At 41.0% G+C, this 18,036-nt stretch overlaps 1 protein-coding gene across 7 annotated transcripts in view; it reads right to left on the bottom strand.

Annotated features, from left to right (window-relative positions):
* sdk1b (sidekick cell adhesion molecule 1b) overlaps nt 1-18,036 on the bottom strand; it is a 169,910-nt gene that overhangs the window by 63,253 nt on the left and 88,621 nt on the right. For all 7 annotated transcript variants that reach the window (XM_049721155.1, XM_049721160.1, XM_049721157.1 and 4 more), the window contains one exon: nt 3,339-3,472. In XM_049721155.1, coding sequence (XP_049577112.1) covers nt 3,339-3,472 — 134 coding nt within the window. The remainder of the gene's footprint in view (nt 1-3,338; nt 3,473-18,036) is intronic.

The raw sequence follows: 18,036 nt of genomic DNA, 5'->3' as shown, positions 1-18,036 counted from the left end.
TGGAGGCGGCCGATCAATTATTGAGGCTAGAGCTGAGATAGCATTCGTAGCGCTTTAATAATCTCGCCAGAGCGTATTGCCGAGCTCTACCACAAACCCGTTTGATCCACACGCTTGTGTCGACAATGCGGCTACTTCCCTCACCTCGTCAACGCTGTTCCAGAACCGCATCCTGACCTCTTCTTCTATGGACGTCCAATACTTACTATTTTTTTCCTCCTTTCTTTACTCTCCTAAACGCTCGTCTAGTCTTTGATGGTGTCCAAGACATGGTGGGCGCCTCGAGGCGGGTGTCTTTGCTATGTTTGTGTGTCTTTCATGTGCCTGTGTGCGGTGGCGCTCTGTTTGGGGATATTTTTGCTCTAATGGTCTGCAGCAGAAATCTACAAAGACCTCCACTGTGCTCAAGTGAGAGGAAAGACATGAAGGCTACGCCACCGCGCCTTTGATTGACAGGCGGGAGGTGTGTTGGTGCGCTGGCGCATCAAAGGGAGATGGGAGGATGTATGTGTAGACTTTAATTAATTGGACTACAGAGCCTCATCTCTTATCACTTACAGGGAAATAAAAGCCCATAGGCAATTGGAAGTGGTTCTCTGGCATGTTATAGACACACACACACACACACCATCCATTTTCTATCGTGCGTGTCCTCATTACGGTCACATGTGAACGGGAGCCTTTTCCCAGCTGACTTTAGGTCGGTGCACCCTGGACTGGCCGTGACTATCAATTGAATTTGGCTAACAGCTAAAGCTAACTTGTAGAAGAAGTTAGAAGAAAATGTAGCATTTATTCCATCCCTCGGGAGCAGTGAGAGGCAACAATGTCGCCGCCGGGTATCAAATTGAAGATTCCAGACGGCATAGAGGGGATGGGGAAAAAAACATTTCTTTCTGTTATGACCCACTGTGCAGAGATGAAATTGAAACACAGGTTTGTTTCTTGACAGCTCTGTGGGTAAAACTCAGGAGTCAAGCGGAGCGAGCCCGGAGACAGCGGTACCTTGAAATCCAAACGTTGGGGACATGGAAACTCTGCTTCTGACTTCGCCATTAATTCATCGGTGTTATCAGTTCCTCTGATTACCCACAAATACATTTTTGATGTATTTATTTATGCTAACATTGGGCGCCATTTTAAACTGTTGATAATTCCTTCCTTGAGTGTCCCATCGGACCATAACATATTTTCCCATTTTGCTTTGGGTCTGGTTTTCTTCAACTGGAACTGGGGCCTTAGACAAAGTGAATTATGAACAGTTCAAAATAGCAGTCAAAAAGTTTGGAAATGATTTATTTAGGCATTCATAATCCGGCATGTGAACAAGGCCATGTAACTATTTTATATCCACTCTTACAAGTGTGTGAATGATGGTTTTATTTTAGAATGACAATAAAAGTTCTAAGAGTGTCCTGCTGTCTAATGTGGCGCCTTGGTGACTGAGGATGTTAACTTTATGGCCATATATTGTCTTGAGCATTAAAAGTGCTGCAGGAGCTGTTTATTTTAGAGCATCGCTATGCTCTCGGTGATTATAATGTGACCTCTCACCGTGCTGCCGAGCCGCCATCAATTGCGCCTGTTCCATTTCGAGCGCCGGTGACAGCGAACGCTTTTTTTTCTTTTATCTTTAGTCGTCTTCAAGGCACTCGTAGGGAAAGCGGGCGGGCGCGTGGCGATAATGGATCTGTCAAGTGGGCGGGTCATGTGGCCGGTCGTACGCCGCCGTCTAACAGGCTCGGGAGATTAGTCAAATGATTTGAACTGTCCATCACCGGGAAGCGAGATTGCGACAAGTCGACTCTCACCTGTAGCGAGCGGTTTAAAAAAAAAATGATACAAAGTCCTCCGCAGCAGCGCTGATGTGATATTCTCACTCTATGCCAATGACTCACTTCATTACTTCCTTTTTGTCGCTGCCTCTGCTAATTTGACTTTCCTTCTGTTCTTCTTTGCAGAGCGCAAAGTTGGAATCAAAGTAAGAAAAGGGAGAATAGGAAATAAGTGTCTAATTTATTCAGGCACATGTAAAAAAAAAAAAAAAATAATAGGTGGTTCGACAGACTTCTGAGAATGTGCCTGTGCCGATTTAACGGAGAGAAGGTGGAGGAAAAAAAACCCCCACACAATTGTCATGTGTCAAATGCGTCAAAAAAATCCCATCATGCCACGAAGAAGAACGTGATTTTCTGCCTATCAATTCAGGATACTTGACAAATAAATTTCTCTTTCAGTATTCTTTGTTCCAACATGCACAATCGTTCCTATTTCAGAGGAAAAAAAATCCCTAATTTCCCCAATTTCCTTCCTTATCTTTCCTCTCTCAATATCGTCAGCACCTTTGTTTTATAACAAAGGATACGAAAGTTTACTGTGGGAAAACACAAGCTGATAAAAAGAGACAAACACAAAGAAAAAAAGCCAACAGGCATTTTACGACCCGAGTCTTATCAGTAAAGTCTAACTGTGCCCCTTCTTACCAATTCTTCGAAAGCACCCAGGGGAACACTCGGCGCTGACAGCGGTAACAAGGTGCTGTTTGTGTGTCAGAGCGTAGACGTGACAAAGGATGCCAAAGGATACAACCCCGTAAAGAAAATCTAATTAAAAGTCGTTACAGCCACGAGGGACAGAGCACCAACTGCCTCTCTCGCTCTCAGCTGAAGGACTTGCGAGACGCTGAAGTCTATCATCTCACTCCCACGGAGATAAAGAGGAATGTTAGGGGAACCATGATAAAATAATTCCGGGGTCGTCGTGAAAAATTGGCAAACCCGCGAGGACAATATCGTCCCGTTTGTACGCTGGACACAACCCCCCAAAAGTGGTACCATTTAGAGTTTAAACAACATTTTTACCAAAGTCAAACCTAACAAGAAGACTTTTGAAGCTCATTGTTAACACTTGTTCTGGCTTGGCTTCCACCCATATTCCAAAAAACGTGCATTGTTAAGTTCATGGAAGTGAGTCAAATACTTGTCTGAATGTGTCTGGTCTAAAATGAATCTTGAATCTTAATTGGAATAGGACAAAATGGAAGGATGGATGAATGCTAGCATTACTAGCATATCAATATACAAACTAGCATGACCAGAAAAGCTAGTTGTTGAGGCATTTTCAATTCTTTAGGTTTCATCAAAATTGCTGTTTTTGTTTTACATTAGTAGGGATGAACAGATTTCTTGAGACCAAATATCTGGGAGGAGAACTAAAATCAGCAAAATATTGTCCGATTAATCGGCATGCCCCAAAACATAACATTACTTAAACACCAAAATCAACTTTCCACTATTTGGAGTTCATCTCACATTTTCTCCTTTGGTTATTTTACTTACCCGAGATGCTCAAATAGACAGCGGGACTGGTAACATTATCGCCCGTCATTTCATTCACGGCCTCCGCGTGGTAACGTCCCGCGTCGGCTGTGGTGGTTGCCAGGACGACCAGCTGATTATCCAAGGCGATGGCACTGCGAGGGACAGGCATAAAAAGAGGTCACGAAACAAAACAAACAAAATCCAGGCAGGTACATTTCTGGAAAGAAGACATTTCGACCCGTTCCGAAACAAGGAAGGAAGAAACAATTAAATACGAGCGTCAGACAGGAACGAGGATTTTCCTGACGGCTATTGTTGTTGAGTGTTTGCCCTCCTGCTTATCCGTCATCATTTCTCTCCGCAAACTAGCTCGAGTCAACACCTCGGGCAAAATAACATCACAACAGACTTCTTTCGGAAGCGCTGATCGTGGAGTACGTTGAGGGACTAAGCAGTTGGATATATTTTACGTCGCTCCGGAAAGTGCCGATAGTCGGGAAGTCAGCTTGGTTTATTGATGCGACTGAGTTGACGGGGACTAGAAACCCCGATATTTTGGGGGGGGGGGGGGGGGGTAAACATGAGCTCTAGTTATAAAACAAGATCAATATTAGAAAAGTCAGAAGAAAGCTTATTTAAAGCATGATGAGCGTCTTATTTATTCTGCGTCTACTGTACACGGTGTTCTGATATATACGACCCTGAGAGACGCACTCAGGATTTTAGGCCACATGAATAACGCATAAAGTGGAATAAGATATGAAATGTGCATGAAAGTGAATATTGTGTCTAAAGGCATTTTGGGGGGAAGAAAAGTACATTTGTATGCACTGTTAGCGAGGGTCGCTCTGTTTGGCAGGATGATAAACTCCAACCTTTGCTAACTTGATCCGATAGCATGCCGGGCGCAACGGAAGCACCGGAAGTCATTAACAAACATTTAAAATGTAATTAAGCTATCGGTTAGCCACAGCGTCTATAAATGGAGGCCTTAGTTATTCCGTTAGCGAGGGATTAAAGAATTTCACAAGAGGGTGTGAAGAGTCCATGACAATCCCCAGCAGCTTGTGAAGGGCACTTGATAGACGGTAAAAAAAAAAGAAAAAAAAAAGCCTCTGGTGATCTCGGCGAATATTCTGACGGCACTGACTAGGCCCGCTTTGATTACATCGCCAAGACAGAGAAGTAGCGATAGGAGGCGGCACGATATGTCAAAAACACTCTGGAGTGTGCCTCTTCAAAAAGATGAGGGAATGAATGAGAGAGAGCGGACCGGTCTGGAACTTACCGAAACAGGCAAAACTATCCAAATCTGTCCTTAGAGAACTTTTTCGTTTTCAGATTTACAAAAACTGATGCTAGCCATGTGAAGCCATTTGAGACGTTGACTGGCTATCGAAATAAATTTGACTTAACTTTAAAAAGTTTACCTTATCTTAGATGGGTTTTTTTTTTCAAAACACACAGAAGGGCTACAACTATTCAAATTAAAAAATGTTTTCCTCTGGTTTCTTTTATCCATTTCCATAAATATTACCCGCTCTGCCTGCGTTTACAGTGACTGAGCACATAAAATAACAGGCAAGCACAAAAACACAAATTGCACGTAAATAACTCCAACGATGGGAAAGTTCACTTTAGGGGTGTGCTCACTTTTGTTGCCAGCACTTTCGACATTATGTTTTGAGTCATTTTTGACACTGTGATGACACAAGCTTGAAGCAAAGCGTCACTTCTCCAGTGCTGTCTCATGGAAAAAGTCAAATCAAATATTCATAGATATGTGAGCGGCTACACACATTTCTTAGAGTCACCGAGAGAGTTAATCTTTGTAAGTTTGAGGTCAAAAGAGCTCTTAAAAAAAAAAAAAAAAAAAGCAGAAGAGCAGCGCTAAGCAGAGAGAATCTCATCCATCGTCTAACAAGAGCTTTTTGACACACACTCTGACCAAGACACACTCGCGTTCAGAATGTCTCAGGTCTAATTTTATTCGGGGTGATTTCCCACGAGGGCGTAGACGAGAGCCAAAGATTCAACACGTTGCCTGGTGAGTCGACTTTTCCAACTGGAGCATCGCTGTAAGAGGTCTGTAATGCAATTTGCAGCTTCTAAGGCTATTAATTGAGCTGGTCAGCCTATTTTCATTTCAACTGTTTTATTCAGCAGATTCGGATTAATAGGCAAGGACAGCGCTCTCTTCCCCTTGTCTGTCATGTGCAAGGCTGGTTCGAAAGAATTTGGGCACATTAAATTAATAACATTCAAAAACACAGGCGCTCCGAAGAATGCAACGAGGCCAATTAAGATGTCGACATTAAAGAATGTGTTCATTTTCGTCGTATTCCCCCCCCCCGCCCCGTCATTTGCATTTTCTCATTTAAATGTTCCATTTGCACGTGAAATTACCGCCGATGACACGGGCTGATGTTTGCGGTGATTCGCCTTGCTCGTTTGCTTCAAACTGGGAAGTCTCAGGCTTGATTTCCCATTAAATGAACACATGGAGCGCTCTTATCGGAAGAAACCCGGCAGAAAATAAATGAAATGTGCCAATGTGTGTCTGCTTCAGCAGCAGAGATTAGAGCACCTCAATTTATTGGATTTTTTTTTTTTTCTCAAAAAAGAATAAAATAATTTCTCTAGCTGGAAGGTGGTTGTACATTCTCTCAGAAGAACAATATGTGTAAATTGGAATGTGGATGTAATGGAATAATTGGGAGAGGGGCTCTTCTATTGGAGCCAATTTTCGGTTACATCTAAGTACTTATTTTTTCCGCCTAAACACATCCAGTACAGTACGAATTATCGCTATCTACTTTTTTGTTTTTTAGCTGGCCTTATTTTAAGGTATTGGGTACTCGTGGAGGCGGCCGAGATCAGGCACCAATCCTTAAAGCAAAGAAAATCTGAAATTAAGTAAATCCTCCTTGGCAGTAGATGGCGCTAAACAGCGGCAGTCCGACACTGGTGAATCCACTATCTGTGTCAGAAAGACACATTTTTTGCTCATTATGGGTTAAATGATATTTTATAAACCAAAAGTACTTCAGGACTTTATATCAGTGATGACTCAAAGAGAAAAAAAATGGTACTGAACATCCCTAGTCAAACTTTCTCTGGTCTTATTATAGCTTTTTAGTAGTTATACAAAAAAAATGAACAAAAAAAGTATTATAATTATCTGAAATAATAATAATAATCATAATAATAATAGTTAGCGGTCTACAGTCCAGATATTTTATGTAGGAAATATTGCCTTGGTTTTCATACAATTTAATTTGCATTTGATTTTCTGGAACAGATTCGTCGGGGAAATTGAGGTTCCAATATTTTGGGGGTGGCAGTTAAGGGATTAACTGAACAATAAATATTAACTACAATGATAGTATTGAGCAACAGAGCCGTTGGTGACACACACTAACGTCTATTTACCTACAGTGAATCATTCATCCAATATGAACCGTTAATAAGCAATCGAAGAAACCGCCGAAGCAAATTCACGCCCCTAACGGCAACGGAGCTCTTAATGCTGACGGCTGCGTCGAACGGAAAGTTGGACGTTTACGTCCGAGCGATGTGTGGGTGCTTGTCTACCGCTCACTTAGTGGAGGAGAAGCTAGAAGAAAAGCTCCCTTCAGCCCTGAACTTGCAGTCTGCATAAACGTGGTGCCTCCAAACGTCACACATTGAACATTAGCATTTCTAAAAAAATAAAAGCGAAAGCTCCAAAGTGGTGAAGGAAATGAGTTTCTTGCGAAAGACAAATGTGGCTTTGGCTTGAAGACATTATAGATAATTAATAATGAAATTGGAAAGGATGACTGGGAGGGACACGGGCAGCAACAATGCACGAGAGGCTGTTTGGTTTTGGATTGCAATAAATCAATTTCCTTTTACCGCCTAACACACACACAAACACACACAGTCGTATTCAACAAGCTGATACTGCGCACCAATACTCGATAATGTTTTATTTTAATCCAAAATGGTTAAAGACAACATTTTTGATAAGATAACAATAGCAAATAAATAAATCCCATATGACAAAAAAAATAACATTACAGTTGTTTATGAACATATCATGTTTTTGTTCGACAACTGGATTAAAAAGTCGAACTAAGACAAGAGTAACAAGTGGAACATATCCAGTCGGCTTTGACGTTCCGTTGCCAGTCGCTCTGCAATGACTGCTTGAGTGATTTTCCACACATAGCTTTAATGGTGCCATTGTTAACAGCCTGGGGTTGGATTTTTTTTTTTTACGAGCATATTTGCAGAGCCCTCTTTAATCCTTTCGCTGTACCAAAAACAATTATCACTGAAGAACATTTGTTATAAATTACTGCAAAATGTCAGTGAGGACCTGTCAAATTATTGCACCAGAATTACTTCAAATAAAAGTGAGAATAATCCCGATACCTCCCAAAAAAAATTGCTTTTATTATAAATTAACACAAAATGATGTGCGTAAAAATTATTTGAACATGCTGTTGCAATATCAATATATAACTCAATGAATTTATTTTTCAATATTAAATGTAATGTAGAAATGTATTTGTATATTGCTAGGGTAGAAATGATGCTGATAATCTGTATGAGGTGTGTCGGAAAGGTTTCCAGGTTGTTTGCATAAGTCGCCAAGGCTACTCAGATATTCATCCTTGAAGTGATGTCAATTTTTTTCTGACATGATGTAGATTAATATTTATGTTGAATTACCATATATGGGGGGAAAAAAACAATCCAGTACATCTATCTTCTATAAAAACGGAATGAAATGACGAACTGTCAGTCACCTGCACGCCCACCGCTGCTTGTTCAAGCACTTAAAGAAAACAATATTCTCGCCAGTCTTCTATCTCGTACGGAACCAAAGGGCAAAAACCAACAATTGCACATTTCAATAATGAGCTTGCTGGAGCTCAACCAAATGACACGAAATAATAAAGAAGCAAGCTGCCAACACATTAAAAATGTGCATCAACTATTTAGAAGGTGCGGCGGCTGTCTGTTTGGATGCGGGCCTTTTTTACAACGATAACAGGGAAGCGTGCGTGCATGCTCGTTGAACTGGCTAATTGGGAATGCGGCGCTAGACAATCAGGTTAGGAAGCGCGAGACTTATTGTTATTCAGTGTCTTCCCGTTTTCACTTGCTGTTCATTAATTGATAGAAGAGGACACCACAGACCTGCTTCCAGGCAAAACCTGAAAGCATTGATGGGCTGATGTTAGCCAATAAATAGCCCCAAGGTTGTGGCCAAGGCCAATCCCATACTCCAGAAGCTGAATCATGACTTTGTGCACAGTCATTGTGCCGCAGAAGGAAACACTTGCCAACTTTTGGACACGCCCGCTTGTCAAATACATAGTCGGGGAAACAAAATAAAAAAGACTTGATATTATGATTGTATAAAAAAGTTGAAAGATAATTGTTGCAACAGTAGACATTTCTTGAGAAAAAAAAAATTCATATTATATGGAAAAAGTTGTACTGTTCCAAGAATAAAGTTGTAGTTTATTTATTTATTTAGGGTTTTTTTTTTGAAGGTGCGCATTTCTCGAATAAGCCAGCGATTGAAACGATTGAAAAACGGCATATCTTAAAGTGGATCGATTTGGATATTAAGAATTATTTTATTTGATATTCATTTTCTTTTCATCCTTTCAGTGTGTCCATCATACAATTTTGTATTTGAAGCACACACAACCTACAAAAAAAAAATCTGGCATTTCAATCAATTTGCTTTTCACACCATGTTAATATACCCAAGCCCTGCTTTTACGTCTTAGTTCTGCTTGATAAATCTTTGATTTTTTTTTTTTTTTCCCCTCAGCCTTAGATATATAGGCAATATATGTGACTGCAAATGAGAGCAATAAATGGGAGGGAGAAAGGGTGAAAAAAGAAATATGGTAAAGGTTACAGCAGTAATGAACCCTGATGTGTTTGTGGGATATTTTAACAGCCCCCTTCAGTGAGTCAGAAAACATTTTACTGCCTTCTCTCCCCCCCACACACTCTGCAGCTTTGTGACTTGTAATTAATGCACTACCTAAATCACCGCCTCTCTTCCTCAATCACCTTTAGAGCTCCTTCAAACCGCCAAGCGGCCTCAGAGAGGGTGACCTCGCCACCGTGGCTCAGCGAGATAACGTTAACAATAAAAAGCAGGTCCAACTTTGTGTCGTTCAATAGCAAGCGCTATGTCTTTTTTTTTTTCTTAGTTATCTATAAACATGTTACAGGATAGATTTAATATCGGGGAATGTTTTCTTTTCTATTCACAGTGGCACTTTGTAAAGAAGAGGCCATGACTAAGCTTTCATAGACGTAATTAAGTTTCCATGCCTGTTTTCACGCAAATTAAAATACCTCGCTCCTCCTCCAGCTTTGCTTTTAAAACCATTCCGATAGTGACCGCACCATTATCGACCATTAGCACTTTCCACCCACAAAAGACACGCTCATTCATTTCAGGAATCTGACCATCGTTAACAGACCTCATTCTTAACCACTAGACAGCAGGAATTTTAATTCATATGGAAAGAAAAGCATGTTGACTAAAGCAAATGGATTAAGAAATGATTTCACAGCCCTGCGAACAAAAATCGTAAAACATGTTACGAAAATGCCTCGGATTGTTCGTGACTTTGCTTGCGCAGTCCGGTAACACTCGTTGCTTATTCAGCAAAAAAAAAAAAAACATCCACGAGCGGCCTCCTGTCTTCTTCCGCATAAAGGCGCCGAGAAAAAAAATGATTTGATACATTAAGCTAAGAACGCCCTCTTCGAACAAGTCGTCTTGATTGTTTGTGTTTGTGTTTATCCGCATTTAGCCGCATCGCTGTTGTAGGCGGATGGCTATCTAGACAAATGGCTTTTATCCTAATTAGCACTAATTACCCGCATTGCTGATTAACTGCAAAAACCGGCGGTCATCTTGCAATGGAAATCGCACTTACGGACCGACGGTGTATTCACAACTCAAATGGACTGTTGTTATCAAGCTCGGACTTATATGTGACTGTAAGAGCAAAAGTCATTAAGGTAAACTCTGAGTCTTTCCAGCTTTAACAACTTTACTAAGTGAGTAAGTGAAGAAAATAGCCGCGCCTGTGTAGGGATGGCTATTGAATCTGTGTAACAAATGAGCCCTTGGGGCTAAATTACCAAGTTAGATTAAGAAAATGAAGAAAATAGGTCTTTTAATCCTACCAAGTCCTTTTTCTAATTTTCATTAAGAGTCAGACATTCATCTCCGAGGCCTAATCGTTATTCCCTCACCTGCCCGAGAGTCTGCTTCATGTCTTTGGCTTGCGCGTCGGTACTATTAAATGTCTTGGTCTAGAAAAACTCATCAGACCTGCCTGTCCGCCAGATCGGGACAAAGATGAGCCTAAGCATGTGGATGAAATGAAGCAAACATGTCAGCCTGTCGGAGAGTCAGAATCGGAGCAAAGATGCTGACGGTGCATTCCGGGCAGGGGAGAGGACGGTAAATCAATGGGGGAGTCGGGTAGAATTCACACAGTGACATTTTGACAGCATCTGTTTCATCTGAGGGGCACTTTAACGGCCTCCTTCAAAGAACGGGTGGCCTTGCGTAAAGCACAAACTGTACATGCAGATCCATACAGCAGCTTGTTTGGAAGGAAAGCAAAGGCCCATTAACACGTCACTCACTGAGGTGCATTTCTTCCAATAGGTTTAAGAATCGGCTCATATCGTGGCCAGGGGAATCGGTTCGGTCAACTGCCGAGAGAACAACAAGCAAGGTCTGCTGGTTCGATTTTTCCGGGGAATTTCCTATTAGTTGTACTCGGGAAATGTTATGGTGTTGTGGGCTAGCTAGCTGTTTTGGCTAATGTTAGCATTTAGCACATGGAGGAGCTTCAATTAGCAATATGATTCTGTCTTTACACCTAACTACTGACATTTTTTTTTAACATTTTTGAGATGAACTTGAATACTAATATCCTCGTTTTGCATCAATGTATCATTAGCATTATTGCAAAAATGTAAATAAAAAAAACGTCAATGTCCTGACTAGAATTTATTTTCCTTTTTTTTTCTTAAATATTCAAATATGACTTCAAGTCCAATCCGGTTTATGCTAGCTCACATATAAGAACAAACGCTATTCAAAATGAATAGATAGCTACAAGGGATTGTCAGTCCTTGTTTAGGTAATGGTCATGCGTCACGATGCCTCCATAAAGTACCTGAGGGTCATAATTCCTAACAGCGCACAACATAAATACAATCTAGTAATGACAAAGACACAATTTAATGAGTCAGCAATAAAAGCATACAGCCAGAACAATGCCTCAGCTTTATTACAAACGGCAAACCCAGCAGTGTTGTTAGTCCCGGTGTCTTCTCTCGCAACAAGAGTTTTTAAGTGATACACTCGCCACCGCGCTAATCGCAAATCAATGCAACGGAAATAAGCATTCTACCCAGAGGCGAAAACATTTTCATCTACATTACTACGTAACCTCACGCCCACACGAGCGCACACTTGAGCGTACGCTCGCCCTTTTAGATGCTTTTTTAAATTTTTTTAAAAAGCCTGAAGCTATATTTTCAAGTCAATACATTGCTCACCTGACCTCATCTTCTGTCGGGTGGTTGTGTTAACTTTTGGGAAGTTTCGTTTTGACTAAAGTTAATTAAATAACGTGACATAAAAGAACAGTGCATCCGACACAGAAGAGGAACATGACGCAGTACGCGTGGAGAAAAGATCAGAGTTTAAAGTCAACAGAATAAACGTATGACCTTTACTCATCGATCCAGGTCTGCACTCATGAGAGTTTGAACCATACACTTGTGCAGTGTCTACAATCCAACAAGGTGACCATCTATCATTAAATCCAGTTGTCTGAAACAAAAACAAAGCAACTCTAAGAATTATGATTTAACTCCACCTTGAGTCGTATTCATACATAGAAAGAACATTTCAACAAAGACGGGCTGTTGACAAAGAGCCATGGACGGCGGAGCGAGCTTTACCGAACAGATGTGTTTGTCTCGCCAACGTTTTGTTTATTGCTTTGTTAGCGTCGCCCTTCCCGTGCTAACCAGCCGTCGTACTAAAAGCACATTTTCATCAGTCACTCATCGCTGCGCCGCCCTCCCCGCCTGCACCGAGTCGATTGCTCCCGTTCTCGTTTGCATCGATAGGTTAAGAACTCTCTCCGATGATACGTGTGTGTGTGTGCGCGTGAAAAGTCAAGGGAGTGTGTGATAGATGTGAGCGTGGCAGGTAATTAAAAGTGTGATTAGTGGATAATTAAAAGAGGGTTCTGTCTTTCGAATATTTAATGACTTTAGACAGGTGACACGTGCACACGCGGTCACATTGCGTGCACGTTTTGCAGGTGTTGTTTCGGGCCTTAATGGGGTCGTAATGATTTTGGAGACGGTGTAGGGATGCGGGCAGCGTCGAATGAAAGAAGATGGAGAGCGCTTGAGAAAGCGGGAGAGGAAAAAAAAACATGGTAAGAATGAATCACCGTCGGCGCGGGTAAAATGGACGCGCAAAGAAGCGTGCGTTTTTCTCTCGCTGACTTTGAGTGATGGCGTCAGACAGGAGCAGCTGCTCCCTGGCAGGTAGAAGAAGCTCAGCCACCAAATTATCAAAGCAGGATTCCACTTAAAACTCAATTTTTTTTTTTTACAAGAGTGACTTGCTGTTACCTTAACATGCTTTGTCTGTGTTTACAAACCATTCAAAGTTTTGACAACGTTTGGCTATTGCAGCAAAACGAACAGCGTTTCGAAAGTGAGGCTAAAAGCATTAGCATTATTCATGAAGCAGCTCGCTATTGTGTTTCGTGCGATGCCGTTGTCGAAGCGCCGTGTTTACACCTTGCATTTGCATCTGTTTTTCGACATCTGCATGTTTAATATCGGGGCCAAGGGGGCCAATTAAGAGCAAAGGCTGATCTAATCGGGCTTGTTATGATGAACACGTCTGTGTACTGTGGTATCTGGTTTTTTTTTGCTTCTTTGGATTTTAATGACATTAGGAGTGCATAGTAGTCGTGCTGCGTACATCTGAGAATAGAAAAAAAATCCATACGGGAAGACACTTGCTGAATCTTTGCTAACCAAACAAACTGATGGAATACAGAAGGAAATGTGTTTCTTTATAACCCTTTAGAACTCGTTTCATTGATTTGTTTGGGCCAATCAGAAGAAGGCATTTTGGCCTTACAAAAATTGCATGTGTGCACTTTGGACCCATTTGGTTCTAATCAACCCCATTAGTAATTAGCTCATACCTGGACTCTGGTTTTGGAATTTCCTAGTCTGTCTGAAGTTATTTTACCTACAGTTACCGCAATTTACCTAGTTTAAAGACTCGGGAAATCCAATTGGCCAAGTGTCCCAGAACAGAGAACGTTCAAACTTTTACTGAATTTAGAGATGGTAGTCACATCTGTGTCTCAGGGCATTTAAGGGATTCTTTGTTCTCGCTCTTCCGCTCTCCTCCCAGCTGAAGGTCCCTTGAGTGCACGAGGCGGAGTAAGCTTCAGTCATCGGGGAGCGTCATTACGTAGAGCCGCTGAGTCAATTGGCTCACCAATTCCTGCTTTTAAGAAAAGTTTTGTTTTCCCTCTGCTGTGTAACATTCAATATCAGCAAATTTGGAACAAACATCTCAGATGTACCCATCGGATATTTGATTTGAAAGATATGAATCTGAGTCATTTCATTTTTGAACAAGAGGACAGACTGACAGTACTTGATACTAACTATACGATTCAGGAAATCGGCAAAAATATCGATCAATGTTTCTAAACAATACCAAACCGATAACAAAATATCAATACATTTGAAATTCACATAGTTGATCAATGGCCAACCTTGATAACCCAGGAATTGATTTGCCTTTGTCTTTCGATCAGCCCTTGCCTAATCGCCTGACAAGCAATCTTGTAGCCCCGCCTCCTGACAGCAACGTTCCAGCTTGCCCATGACCCCAATCAAAATAACTGGATGGATCTTTTTCCACGTGGTTGCTCACCTCCACGTTCTCACATGGCCCAAGGCCGGCCCAAGAAGCAGCGTCAACACTGAGCAACAACAAATTGCTTTTGGCGTTGCAACCGATGAATATTCATGGCGTGACAGCAGGCCCTAAAGTGCTCTCTCCATCGTGTAATTCCTCCGCACTCCACGCAGACAATGAATAATATTACTTGAAAATGCAATTAAAGCAAGCCCTTGTTCCCTTCCTGACTTTGCCACATGTCGCTCCTGCACTCCCATCCAACATGCGGCAACAGCGGTCATATTAAACATTTAACAAGTCTTCTGATTTTCTTGGACTGCAAAATTCATGAAATGTAAGGTACAAGGGGAACAAATCGTATTTTCAAAGTGGATTACCATTCAGACCTGATATTTTGAAAACTTGTGGGCCAACGGACGAAGCGGCCTGTAGCATGTAAGAAAAACGATGCAATAATCCTATAAAAAAAATAAACACCTCTCTAACCTAATGATTATTATTATGTTTATTATTATTACTATAAATATGTCCTTTTGTCACTGGCTCTATTTGCAAAGCATGGCAATGACAATTCACCAAGCAGGTAAAAATAATAAAAATAAAATTTGTTTAGAAGAGAGAACTATATCCTTATCATAAGGCCCTCAACTATTGTTTCAGCTGCCTGACTCTCACGCCCCCTTTCTGAAGTGTCACAAAGGCGACATCGTTTTCTCCTCAGGCATGTCGGCGGGACGGCGTATAATAGGCGTAATTAAGGTGATTATATTTAGGTCATATTGCAAAAGCAAGAGAGTTACGGCGGAGTGGAAGAATTTTTATCGACAGCTTTTTTAGACGCGAGATTGAACGGGGAATAACGGAGCAAGGGTGGAAAAATAAACATCTATTTAAAAAGATGAGAGGGATAATAAAAGCGGAAATGGACAAGTTTACAATAGAGAGCGTTTATTCGGGTCTTTGGCACCACATTAAGGGAGCAAAGGGAGTCATTCAATTATAGAGAAAAAAAATGGAGAAAGAAGAGGGAGCAAAGTCAGTGCGGGGATACTATAAAATCATCAAGATGAGGCGGACATCCAAAAGACATTTGGCTTCTCTTAGAGATGGACCTTTTTACCGATTATTCGACAACTGTGCCGAATTGATTGTATTCCGTGCGTCATATTTATTCTGATCGTACTGACAATGCCTTTGACTTCAAGTATACAATATGGGTCTTAAAAATCAAGCCGCGCTCTCTGCTCTCAAATGCTGTGGGAAAGTCCGCTAAATAATTCAATCGTACAACTCTCTTATGAGAATCTAAGGCTTAAATTCATTCAATTCAAAATACAGTATACATCAAAGAGTTGTCGCAATCCTTTCACACTGTTGTGGCGCTAATCATTAGCTAGCTTACAGGCTAATGGGCTTCCGGTGCCTCTCTTGGTTGTCACCTCCTTGCTAACAAATTTAAAATACGACACCTAGCAAGCTAACTAGCTAACACTATAATGGGTCGAAGCAATCATAACTAAAAACTGTCCTTGTATTTTATTTTATTTTTACCATGCAACACTGACTTTTTTTTGACAGTTCTTATTAGAGCCATCAATTCTAAACAGACAGTAGAATGTCGAGCGAAAGCAAAGTCAGACCGGTGCGCCGGCTCTCTCTATTTATCTTTAATTTTCTTAACGTTGCCTGACTAAAAGCTCACATTAACACACGAGTGGAAAGTACCTTGCAAATGAAGATGTACTACATTGGCATTTTCGCCAAACAAGTCAGACAAGCCATTTTAGCCTTGCAGGAAAGAGGCTGTTCTGATGAAGAACTAATGTAAGAGACATTAAGATAATTGAAACACAGCTGGCATAAAACCCGGCACGCCGGTAGTTTGTGATTAATGTAAAATTAGCTTTTTAAATGTGCTCGAAATGTTTGGAGAGGCTCTGATTTGGTTTTGGACTCCATTTATTAAATATGCATGACGCACGAGTCTGTTAACAATAAAAAAAAGAAGGATGATACATAATGGAGCTGGATGAGAATGCTAATATGAAAGTCTGACAATGATAATGCAGAATATACCTCCACAATAATTTCTGCCGCGAAAGGTTGAGACAGCCAGATAAATCCAGCGGGTGCATGACAGATGGATTCAAGCAGACGGCTTTGCAAAATACTCCAAACCGATCAAATGATATACCTGCTGCAAGACTTATTAACAAAAAAAAAAAAAAAACAGAATCCGTTTCATATCCCGTAAACTCAGATGGCAAAGTAGATTGGCACTTGGTGGATTGCAGACATTCATCAAGGCCAAACAATTCCAATTGGAAGGCGTGGCAAATTACACACCTTTCAAGATTGAATTTGGCCTCTCATGCCAAAATGTTGTCATCACGATTAAAGCATTATTTATTGACAAATTAGGCAAAGTGCATTTATTCTTTCTTGAAACCTGCCCCAACGGGGGAACGATAATTTGCTTGGAAATAATTCATCCATTTTCGGTTCATTTGTCCTCATTGTAGAGGACACCTAGGATTGGTTGCCAGCAGTCCTTGGTAATCCGTTAAGTCATTTTGCGTGTCAAGGCAACACTTTATTTTGATTATAAATAGCATATTTGGTAAGAATGTTTGTTGCCTTCCTTATTATGCTATACTGTTATTTCCAAAATTCATGGTGGTGATTATCATTAATAACATTTGGCAGTTGTGCTCGCATTGATCATCGCAGTTGGCACGCAAAACGCATAAAAACGGAACTAAAATAAAGCATTAGAAAAACCCTGAAAACTAAGAAAAACGAACAAAGCGCATAAAAACGGAACTAAAATGAAGCATTAGAAAAACCCTGAAAACTAAGAAAAACGAACAAAGTACAAATTAAAACTACTTTAAAAACCGAAATGAAACAAAACATTTTGGATCGGAGGTCATTTCGAAATAAGTTCGACCTCGTACGTGTCGTTTATATTTTCAGCAAATGAAACAATGTTGTCCTTGCAAGTTTCCACTCAAATCTGAGAACGCCATTCATGACCGGAGCACAAAAGAGGCACTTTTTGCAGACATATGCCCTCAAACCTTCAACCTGTTTCCCTAATCTCAAAAGTAACCAAATCGTATCACTGAGAAGAGAGTAGCATACACTATTTAAATTCCTGCGGGCCCAGAGATTAAGTTCCAGACACAATGGATTGAGAAGATCTTAAAGTCCACACTCATTTCCTGTTTTCAAGTATGCTGTCACTATGAAACGACTGTGGCTGCCGTGAGAACGTGGAACGGCCGATTGTATTTACGATACGGAGCCAGCCGATACTTTGTTCCGATCTCTCCGTAATTCCGCTCTCAAAGTTCAGCTACCGAGAAAAATGCTTCTGTTCGGGGTTCGGACCTCTTTGGTGTGCGGGATAATGAATTGTCTCCCCGCCTCTGTTAAAGCGGCGTGTGACAAATGAAAATAAATGAATGTCGAAACACACGTACGCATTTTTACAGCATATGGCCTCCCTGCTGAAAACAAAAAGTCCTGTTCCTGCCATGCTCTTGCATAGATCACTGGGTTTATTTGATCATTATCATCAGGAGGGTTCTAATTCTCCACACCTTGGATTTGTATTTCGACGTCTCTTCATCACATTCACTTCATGTCCATCTGCCACAAGCCTCAAAGCTAATTAAAGGCAACGAC

Source organism: Syngnathus scovelli, chromosome 5, assembly GCF_024217435.2.
Source record: "Syngnathus scovelli strain Florida chromosome 5, RoL_Ssco_1.2, whole genome shotgun sequence".
Classification (NCBI taxonomy): domain Eukaryota; kingdom Metazoa; phylum Chordata; class Actinopteri; order Syngnathiformes; family Syngnathidae; genus Syngnathus; species Syngnathus scovelli.
This window is presented reverse-complemented; position numbering and strand designations above follow the sequence as displayed.